The 11,250-nt window shown below is 47.8% G+C and overlaps 2 protein-coding genes across 2 annotated transcripts; one reads left to right on the top strand and one right to left on the bottom strand.

The window, feature by feature from the left end:
* Positions 1 to 1,300: 1,300 nt before the first annotated feature.
* On the bottom strand, positions 1,301 to 3,179 carry LOC114609822 (secretoglobin family 2B member 24-like). The gene is made up of 3 exons (XM_028754206.1): positions 3,119 to 3,179; positions 2,382 to 2,563; positions 1,301 to 1,393 (listed from the first exon to the last, which is right to left on the bottom strand). The coding sequence occupies exons 1-3, from the start codon at positions 3,177 to 3,179 to the stop codon at positions 1,301 to 1,303; spliced, it is 336 nt and encodes a 111-aa protein (XP_028610039.1).
* A 6,674-nt stretch (positions 3,180 to 9,853) lies between these two features.
* On the top strand, positions 9,854 to 10,244 carry LOC114609817 (major allergen I polypeptide chain 1-like). Its single transcript, XM_028754203.1, has 2 exons — positions 9,854 to 9,914; positions 10,033 to 10,244. Exons 1-2 carry the CDS (start codon positions 9,854 to 9,856, stop codon positions 10,242 to 10,244), a joined length of 273 nt encoding a protein of 90 aa, XP_028610036.1.
* The last annotated feature ends 1,006 nt before the right edge of the window (positions 10,245 to 11,250 follow it).

The raw sequence follows: 11,250 nt of genomic DNA, 5'->3' as shown, positions 1-11,250 counted from the left end.
GCCATTCCTCTCCCTTTTAGCTGTGTGGCTGCTGTTTTGTGTGTTTGAGGGAGAGCAGGCATGCACATACCACAGTGTGTGCATGGTCAGAAGACAATCCTCACCCATGATTTAGGACAGGTCTCTGGCAGTTTAACTTTGTGGACTGCCAGACTTACTGATCTAAGAACTTCTTGGAATTCACCTGTCTTCATTCATCTGTCAACAGGAGCACTAGGACTACAGACACATGCTGCCAAGTCTGGCTTTACACGGGTTCTGGGAGTCGAACTCAGGTCCCCAATAACACACAGGAGCACTCTATCCACTGAACCTTCTTTTTCCTTTCACTGTACATCAACTCTCATCTCTTTCCCCATTAAAGTGTTTGGTTTATTATTAAGTTTTACTTCTCTTTTAAAGGTCTCTTTTTTTATTTCATGAATATGAGTACACTGTCCCTGTCTTGAGACACACCAGAAGAGGGCATCACAGATAGTTGTGAGCCACCATGTGTTTTTTGGGAATTGAACTTAGAAGCTATGGAAGAACAGCCATCTCTTAACTGCTGAGCTATCTCTCCAACACCTTGGTTTTGTTTTTGAGGCAGGGTTTCTCTATGTAGAACTGGCTGTCCCAGAACTTCCTATGTCAACAAGTCTGTGACAAATGATGACTCTCACAAGAAAACCAAGAGAATCTGAGAAGCACCCATGTGATCCCTGAGTTACTCCACTGCTATAACTGGACATAAGGAACCCACAGTCTTGTGATAAAGCCTGGAGTCAACACATGAGGTGAGTGTCTGTGCACCTCCTTTGTCCTGCCAGCCTGGTGAAGCCTGAGGCTGCTTACATGCTATTTGCCCTCAGGCAACCCCAGTCTCCACAGTCTCATGCAACGGCGGTAAACTGAACATGAAGGCTCACACCTACAATCCCAGCACTCGGGAGGAAGACACACATGGATCTCTGTGAGTTCCAGGCCAGATTGGTCTACAGAGCAACAAAAAGAGAAGGGTGCAATGGCTCTCCCATGATCACCTGGCTAGTCAGGGGCAGTCACCCTGCTCTGAGTGACCACACGAGTCATTTCTCTCACAGTCTCCTGGACCCTCTGAAGACCTCACAAGATTCTCATTCAGCACAGAGACGGGGCACGGAACAGAGCTGCAAGCATTTATTAGAACCAGCCTGAGAGACTGAAGGAGGGGGGCACAGGTGTCAGGAATCCAACTTCAGGAGAGAAAGAGGGAAGGTCTGCAAGATAGCTCTCGGATCAGACATGTTGCAAAGATGGGTTGCCTAAAATCCATTAACTTCTAATGCTCTAACTTAGCAAGCTTCTCCTTAATTTTTGACATGATATCTTCACTATAGTATTGCACACATTCCTTACTGGCGAGCATGGATTCCTGGAAAACAGAAAGACAGACAGAGACTGAGGTGGTTACAGGCAAAGTGTAGGACCTCAGCAGGGCTCCCCAGGCACCCAGGATGAGACCATTCCTCATCCACAGGAGAAAAAATCTCCTGGAATGATTCAATATCCAGCAACAGAATCTGCCTCAAGGGAACTGGAAACCACCCTCAGCCTTCAGGAGGAATCCTGAAAGCTGCCATAGCCAGGCAGGGGAGAAGAGGAGAAGGTTCTGGAAGGTATAATGGGGGCTAGGTCTAGAGAGGGACAAGATAGCTGAGTATGAGTTTTGGTGATGTCATCCATACCTGAGGGCGTGTCTCCAGGCACATTGGCTGCCTGGCCATGTTAAAAACACATTTCCCCTTGTGGGCTTGTTAGAGGAAATTCCACTGTAGTTTGCAGGACCTGACATTCAAACTAAAACTACTTTGGGAACTAAGGGGAGGTCTGCACTCTTCAAACTATTCATCTCTGCAATCCAGATATGATTGAAACAAGAGACATCAGGAGGCAGCTGTAGTGAACAGCTACAGACACTCTTGGGGTTGGGGTGGCATGTCAGATATGGAGGGAGGTTCTGGCCGTAGCTCAGATGATGCCAGCAGAAGGGAGATTCATCTGAGGCAGGGGAATAGACTCAATGGAGGTTCCAAAGACTCTGGGCAGTAGACAGAAGTTTCAGGCATCTTAGAGTAGAGCTGGGGTACCATACCTGTACAGAGGCAAGACCAAGGACTCCCCTGTTCCTACTATGGGTGAGAACCTCATGTTTACCCAGCATGTGGGAGTTAAGTGCAGGAATGTGCTTGAAACAGGCTGGATGTGTACCTGGCATGCTGCATTGACATGTGCGAGGGTGAGCAAGGGTTTGAATTTTCAGTTGCTGGTCACATGACATGAATTAATGGTTGTATTGATGATGAGAGAACAAGACATCAACCATTTGCTGCAAGGGCAGTTAGAGGGAGGGAGGACATTACCAAAATTTTGGGTTCCAGGAATACGTTTTTTGTGTGTCCGTCTTTGTAGCAGTCCTGGACTTTTTCATAGGCCGCCTTTTCCCCCGCAGTGCCATTGAATGCAGCAAGTTCGTGATATAACCACAACCTGCTTCCAGAGATAACACCCGCAAAGCCAGCGAAGAAAGGAACACAGGCTTCCGCTGTAAACACACACAGAAAAGTGACATTAAAAGACCATGGGAGGGGTTGTGGATTTGGCTCAGTGGTAGGGCTCTTGCACAGCAAACACCAGGCCCTGGGTTCAGTCCTCAGCTCTGGAGAAAAAGAAAAAAAGAAAAAGAAAAAGACCACAGGCTGGTAGAAGCAGCTGAATCTAAAAATGCCCTTTCTCATAGTCCTGTCCTCCCAAAAGATGTAGCCTCCGAGATACAACATAGTTTCCATGAGACAAATATTTCTAGGAAAAAAAAAAAAAAACAGGAGTGGACAGGCCTGGATATCTGACCTTCAGGAAATCCACACACTTGCCTCAGCTTCAACTGTGCATCTACAGGCCCTTTATCATGAGTGTCATCAAAAGCACACCTCCGTCTCCGTGTCCTACCCACAAAACTGTTGTCACCCTGAGCAGAAAGCATCAGTGGTCTTCTAAAGCTCCTCGCCAGTGGCCTCCCAAGAACCCCTAGATCTATCTCAGGGTCACACTTAGAGATCTACATGAGACTGAGATGGGTGAGCGAGGGTCCCGCTCTCACTTGTCTGGAAGCCCAGCTCTCCAATCACCAGCAAGGCCAGCAGAAGAAGTGTCCCCTTCATGGTGGAGAGTGCTAAATGCTCTTCTCAGAGCGGATCCTCCTCCTTATAAACCACTGTAGCCCTGAGCCCAGCCACGCCCACCCCCAACCCTGCCTCCCAGGAGCTCCAAATACATTTGATCAAGAACCTAGCATCTGTGGATCCCCTTCTAACTTGCATAGAGGAGGGTACATGGAAGCCCCTCCCAATCTGAAGAACAAACAGCCTGGGACAGCCTGATGTCATCTCATTCGGAGAGAAGTCCTTTGTATGTACCTTAGCCAAAGAGGGGTTAGAGCTGACCTTTGTAAGCAGCCCGAGTGCTGAGCCAAATGCCCTGTGGTCCTGTCCCTCTTGTCACCTCTGCTTCCTGGTCACTCTCCTCACCTCTCCTGGCTCCAAACCTAAAAGCTGCTGAGGACTTTGGATTGGAAGCTGAGGACATGGAGGCACCATCTCCCATTGATGACTCTCAGCCAGGGTAGACCCGGCTGTTTGGCCATGTGGGCATCCTCGGGGGCTGGTGATGGTTTTGTACCACAAATTCTGCTTCACTCCACAGTAGCTCATTCCTGTTGTCCTGCTCACCTTGTCCCCTCTCAGCTCTGTCAGTAAGCACGTCTCAAAGAAGTTTGAACAGCAGAGTCCATGTGGTGAGAACAGTGAGCAGTAGAGTGAGGGACTCACCCCTGTACATGGACTCTCTGTTGTCCACAACACCACAGGCTACTGTGAACTGCCTGGCTGTAAACTACACTGCTCCACAGGCCACAGGCAGTGCTGTGTGTAAACAGTCTCAACTTCAGACCAACCTACTTACCCTAAGGAAGACATTTTCAACACAAATGAGAATGTCAGCTGGGTGTTGTACTACTCATTTCTCGAGACAGGAAGCTCTTAAATGCAAACTCAGCCCGCTTGCAGTGTGTGATGGTTAATCTTGAGGATCATCCTGACCGGGTTGAGAGTTGCCATAGAAACAGAGCTTTGAATGGGCATTTTTAGGCTCGGTCAATTGATGTAGGAAGATTGACTTTCATGTGGCAGTGTGGACCATGATCATAGACGGGGTTGAAAGGGGAAAACAAGCTGAGCACAACCATTCATGCCTCTCTCCTTCCTGTTTGTAGCTGTGACCAACCACCTCCAGTGTCTGCACTGTGCCTAGCTCACTGTGATGGACTCTGTCTCTTCACACTGTGAGCTGAAACTGTGCTTCTCACCTGGCATTTGTCATTAGTTCCCTATAACACTGTAGAGTATGGTTTTATCATGTACAAAGCCCCGTGGTTATTCCACAGCACCACACATATAAACAGGGGCAGCCAAAGAGAGGGATAAGTGAGCAAAGTGCTTTTGATGCAAGCATAAAGGCCTGGGTTCAGATTCCAGGACCCCTGAGTGTGGTGGCATGCACATCTAATCCCATGTGAGTTTCAGGTTCAATAAGAGACCTTGTCTCAAAAAATGAGGAGGAAGGCTGTGGAGACAGCTCAGTGATTAAAGGTGAGGTGATTGAAGGTGAAGACCTGAGTTCAAGTCCTCAACACACCTGGGAGAAGAAGAGACCTAACTCCTCAAAATTGTCATCTGACCTTCACATGCACACACACACAAACACACACAAACACACACCATGGCACCTCAGCCTATACACATGCACACACACATAAGCACAGAACACAGGAACACACACATTCATAAATGTCTGCGGAAACTGCCATGAGAAAGCCCAAACAAGCTCCTAATGGACGAATATCAAACAATTTGAACAACAAACTAAATTACACAATATTGGAATGTATTATAATTGTGAAGTCACCTATAAACCCATGCTGGCATGAATGGTTCCATGGCAGATAAATGAATATGGATGAATGTCAGTGTTCCTACATCTCACAGAAGAATCCTGAGGCTCTGTAGATGTTCCTCCTGGGAGTTAACTTCCCTTCAGTCCTTCAGTGTGAGCTACATGTTCTCAAGAAACTAGCACGGTGGGCTTCGGGGACAGGCCAGTCAGTGAAGCACCTGCTGAATGTGCTCACTTGAGTCCATGAGTTTCAGCCCTCAGAACCTGTGAGGACAGCCAGGTACTAAGTTCCCCCTGGTAACTCCAGCACTAGAGAGTCCACTGCTGGGCTCACTGGCCAGCCCATCTAGCCAAATTAGCAAGCCCCATGGTCAGAAAGAGGCCCTATTTCAAAAAATATAAGGTGATCTCAGCTGTAAAGAGGAACCAGATTCTCTTCCAGCACACACAGGGCAGCTAACTGCCGTCTGTAACTCCAAATCTAGAGGATCCAGTGCTCTCCTGTGACCTCCACAGGGAAATCAAACATGACTGCATTAGACACTCATGCAGGCACAATCCACATACACATAAAATTAAATAAAATGTCAAAACTAGCAAGTACATATGCATGTATATGGATGTACACGAACACATATGATACATATGCACACATATCTACATGCTATTGAGCAACTGAAGGCACCTCACTGTCTTTCCCTGGCTACCATTGCATACACATATGTTTGCCATGTGTCTTAGTTAAGATTACTGTTGCTGTGATAAGACACCATGACCAAAAACAGAGTAGTGTGGGGTCACCCAGCAGTAGACACTTGCTTAGCCACACTATGCCCTTGTCACCATTCCCAACCCTGTACAGAAGAGAAAAGTCCCCAGTGGGCACATTCTAAAGGCTTCTGCAGCCATTGACATGTAAGGTCATACAAACAGAGACCAGTGGACTCAGGAGAGAGCTCACAATTAGATCCTAGAACTTGGCACCTAATTGCCCAAACAGTAACCTGGTTTAAATCCTGTTTGGCTCAGCTAGCCAGTAAAAGTCAAAGGCTTAGGCCTCTCTAAGTCTTCAGCAAATTTCATTCTGTCATGGAGTGATGTACAGAAAGTGACAGTCAAGTGCCCTTTACAACAAACTACTTAATTCTGACTTATCAAAACACTTACGATCTTTACTTTTATATCAGCCAAATTACATAAACACAAACACTTATATAACAGAGGCAGGGGCTGGGGGTGGAGGGAGTTTGAGCCCAAGCCTGAATTATGTGGAAAGATAGTGTTGCACATTTTTTAAAGTGTCTTATTTATAAACTTAAAAGAAATGAGAAAGCCCTTTGGCCAGTCTAAAGAGAATCTGTAAAGACTTCCTATGTGGTAAACCTGGCAGAGAGAAAGACCCTGCTCTCCTGAGCCTTTAGACATCTAAAGAACACCAAAAGGCAGCCAGTGCAAGAGGAGCTAGGGGAGAGGAAGCAGGGTTTAGAGTCTTCCCTATGGTGGAGGTCAGGTGTGTTCTTATACACAAGGGATCTGTGTGCACTGCAGGGTTGTAATCTGTGTTGTGTTGCTATGACAAAAGACCCAAAACTAGGTAATGCATATGGAAAGAAGTTAATTTGCTTCATGGTCTGGAATCTTGAAAGTCCAGGATAGAGTAACCTCAGGTAGCCACAGCCTTGTGCTGTCTGAACACAGGGTGCACAGCAGAAGGGCAACAGAGGATTGTGGAAGACAGAGAGCAGAGGCTCCACCCTGCTTCTCAAGCACCCACCATATAATGCTCAGGGCCACCTCACAAGGAACCAAGGCTCAATGTGGGTGTTTGGTGGATGCCCTAGACATGTTGAAATCATAGCAGGCTCTCCCTTTGATGTGTTGGTTTTTGATGCAGTCTGGGGATTTAGGTGACCAATCTCCCAGGTGAAGGGAGACTTGGGACATACTTATGGAGAAATGATCTCCTACTTCATACAGAGACACTGCAAATGACAAACATGCTAGGTAAATGGTAAATTCCAGGTTTAGGTGCACACAGAACAGTCAGGTGACTGTCAAAGTCCAAAGAAATGAGGTCAATACATGGTACTTCCCATGTGTGATCCCCACTTGTGGGAAACCAAGGCAGGTATGCCCCAGTTATCTGTCTGGATCCCCTTCATCACAAAGATAGAAATTGTGCTTGGGTAGGGGGTGCTATCTGGGGCAGGCTTCAGCCTCTTCTTTGTCCTCCATGTTTGGCAACCATGAGCAGAAGCTGGCTATAAATAAAATATATATTTTAACTAGCCTCTGTAAAAGACACAAAGACTTAGAATTTTATTTGAAGATCTATAAGCCTGGATTTGGCACAGACTTGGTATATTATGTGAAGAGCTGTAAGCCTGGATTGGACAGGTTCTGTCCTAATTTAATTATATCCAATCCATAGGCCCCATGTTATTGTTCTTTAACTGTACCCCAGGCTTGTTTCTGCTCCATCAGCCTGTCCTCATGTCCACTTCTCCTGTTCATGTGCTCTTGAACCATCAGGCCTATTGGTAGCCTTCTCCTCTCTCTATCTTCTTTCTCCTCTCTCTCCTTTTCTCTTGCCCTCTAATCCCTACCTGTGACCCCCAGCCCAGAAAAAAATGCCCAGGATACCTCTCTTCTCTCCAGTATTAGATGGCAGCCACATTTTTTTAAAACAAACCAGAGAATAAAATGAGCAGAGTTGACAAAGCAACATTTGGTGTATGGGAGAATTTGCTTACCAGATTACCAAAGAATCAAAGGGTGGGGAGCGTCCAGATCCTGAGGTCCAGTACTTAGCATTTGAATACAGCAGGAAAAGATTAACCCCAACAGCTGGCAGATGGTAGAGGCAGCAGTGCTACCCTCTGGAGAGCATTCCTCACACTAGCATGGGACCCAGAGGCCTAGCTATGCTGCAGATTCCTCCACAGCATGGACAGGGAGCCGAGCCTCCCTGGCATTCTGCAGTGAGGGGGCTCTAGACCCTGCTGGAGTCTCCAGAGACTGCACAGCTCCCTAGATTACTTCTGGAAATAGGCCCTAAATGTTCTATCCTCTGGATCCCTTTTCTCCTTCTTCAGAGTCTGCCTCTGCCCTCTCTTCATTCCATGACCCTACTGTCTCCTGCCCTTCCCCTGTCCAATGCTTCAACCACCACATGACAGCAAGGCGCTTGGCCTGTTTCACAGCTCAACCTGCTGACCACTCAGCCTTCGCACCCCTGCCTCAGCCTTTGCTGTCTCCTCCATTGCAGTCTGTTCAGCCCACACTCCTGATAGCAGGACAAGTAAAAGACTGCTCAACAGAACCCTTTCATGAGAACAAAATGGCTATACCAGAGGGGACAGATCCAGTGTGTCACCTGGCTGAGTGAATGGGTTTAAGCAGTCTGCTTTCAGAGTCGGGAGAAGAAGGGAGTCTACCACAGCCTTGCCACTTCACACCCTTCACAACAGTCCCTTGCTGCTCACCTGCAGTGGGAGATGTTCCCTCTCTGACCCAGGTAGAGATGAGTGAAGGGTCATCTGGAATTCTGTGGTAGCAAAGCACAGCTAGACACCCTGGAACAAGTGGCTGAAGCAGAACCTTCAGGAGCTGAGAAACCAGCTGACATTTGACTAGTTTCTCTAGAGTAGCTGTGGAATATTCAAAATGGCCATCCTACTGGCTTTTTGACCAGTAGTCAGAGTAGCTAAAGCAGCAACGCATAGTCTGGCAGTGGCCACTTAGGGGATCAGGTGTCTCCAAACGGAAATGCTCTTGCTTAGTTATGAGACAATGAACACAAGGCACTTGCGGTGTGAACTTAATAAACACACTAATGATGGTTATTAACAGTGTCTTGCTGTGTAATTCTGGCTAACCTGGAACTCTCTGTGTAGACCAGGCTGACCTCTAACTCACAGAGACCAGCCTGCCTCTGTCTCCTAAGAGCTGGGATCAAAGGTGAGGGTCACCAGAGCTGGCCTTTGCTAACAGATTTTGACAGTGCTTACCACCAGCCCCACGGAAAGCTGGATCTACCACACAAACACAAAAGCATACACACACATATACACAAACACACACACACCCCTTTCTCAGGAGGATTATGAGCTCAAAACCAACCTGGGCAAGATCCTGCCTCAAAAAAAAAAATTTTTCAACCAGGGGTTAAGAGGTCAAGGTTAGGCAAATTCGGTAGTGCTTGGCTTTAATTCCAGCACTCACATGGGAGAGAGGCACGGAGACCTCTGTCAGTTCAAGGCTAACATGGTCTACTTAGTTCCAGCACAGCCAGGGCTGTGTAGAGAGAACCTATCTCAAAAGCAAAACAAAACAAAACAAAACAAAACAAAACAAACAACAGCAAAAAGGTCAAATTGAAGAACACCTACAACAGCAGGAGAAGCTTGGGTTCAGAGACTGGTTCAAGGGAAGCCACGGAGCAAATAAAGGATATGGGCAGGACAAAGACAGGGCAGGGGTCACAATGGTCAGTGGTCTGAGATCTGGTTGTCTAGACACTGACTGTGAGTAAGGCTCTTAACTAAACATTGAGGTCCCCAGTGTGACAGGGGGACACAGGCCTCACTGTGGAGATCTGACCGAGAAGCCACTTGACCCTCTCCCTAGTCATCTTTTCCTTTCACTGTCAAACGACATGTGACCTTAGGAAGATCACTAAGAAGGGGACCAGGCTGAGCCAGGTTGTTGACCATGATCTTGCCAAAATACATACCTCCCAATGACGCAAACAAAGGGCCTCAGGAAGTTCCAAGACACGTGCGATGGGAGGTGCCTGGAGAGGCACCTCCACTCTCTCCACTGAGCAGCTCAGGGCAGTTATAAAAGGGCACCAAGCTGGGTAGGAACACCTGCCACCATTACCATGAAGCTCACTGGTGCTCTGGTGCTCGTTGGGGCCACCCTGCTCCTGACTTCAGGCGGAGGTGGGTATTACCGTGTGGGGGTCAGCGATGCAGGCTCTCCAGGCTCTCACACCCTCCATCCAGTGGGTGTGCTGATGCCTGTCTTTCAGGTTAGTATCACCTTGTCTTTGTGTTCCAGATTGTGGCATCTGCCCAGTTATAAAACAGGATGTTGCTCTATTTCTTCACGGGACCCCAGAAGAGTATGTTGAGTACGTGAAAAAATACAAAGATAACCCTGAAATACTGGAAAATACGGAAAAAATCAAAAGATGTGTCGACAACAGTTTGACAGAGGAAGACAAGGAACATGCAAGCGCTTTTGTCGTGAGTCTCTTTGTGTTTGGCTAGGGGCAGGGCTTGTGCTCCTCCCCACCACTGAAGCTTCTCTGAGAATCCAGAAATGTGACACACCTGATGAGGATGTCAGCAGGATGGGGCAGGAAGGGACTCTCAGACTGGATGAGCTTGGCCTGGCTGCTCAGCTCAGGCTAGCCACACTAGATCCCTGACCTCCATTATCCTTCCTGACACAGCCTCCCACGTGTAGCTGCAAATGCTCAGGGCCTGGCACCTTCTCCAGCCTGGATCTTTATCCTAACTTTTCAAGCCTACCGCCCCAGCCCCACAACACTCATCTGTTCTCCTGTTCTCTGCACCTCCAAGGCCACTGTGTGGACGCCAGGCCTAGACATCAAGGACTTTAAAGTGAACCCCTTCTTGTCCCTAGAACTAGTAGTGTCAGTCATTGCCTCAGCTGCAGGTGTCTGAGGGTCATCATCATCATGTGACAGGAGTCAGTTCCTTTGTGGGGCACCAGCTGCCCACAGGCTCACCAGAAGCCCCTTCTGTCCCACTTCTGCCTATGAGGTCTCACAAGCTGGCTCCTTCCATCTGTCTGGATTGGAGGCTTTTTACAGACCTTGTCTCAACAGGTTATAGGCAAGGCTCCCTTGCCCTGGTCAGACCCAAGAGCAACTGCAGAACCAGCTGCAGGTCCTTCCAGGAGGTGTCCCCATGAATAGTCAATGGTCAATAGTCTCCTTTACCTCTGAGGCCTGACTTTGCCTTCTCTTTGCAGGAAAAAATAGATGTCAGCTCAATATGTTGATGGGTTCATCTTTGCTGTCAAGGAAGCCACTTGCCTGCTCACCAGCATAGATGCAGGAAGCCCTACCCCTCCCCCCCCCCAGGTGTCTAAAAACAGGAATCAAACAATAAAAGCCTTGCAATTCACAGGGGAGCCTGGATTTTTGGATTCGAGGTTGGGTCTGATTGGGTGGAAGAATATTGCAGAGACAACCAGTGGGACTTTGATCTACCACAGCTCAATTGTGGTGCTGCCAAAATGTCTTAG

This window comes from Grammomys surdaster, unplaced genomic scaffold (genome assembly GCF_004785775.1).
Source record: "Grammomys surdaster isolate TR1022 unplaced genomic scaffold, NIH_TR_1.0 125984, whole genome shotgun sequence".
Lineage (NCBI taxonomy): Eukaryota > Metazoa > Chordata > Mammalia > Rodentia > Muridae > Grammomys > Grammomys surdaster.
The sequence above is the reverse complement of the archived record's forward strand: the minus strand, read 5'-3'. Positions and strand labels throughout refer to the sequence as shown.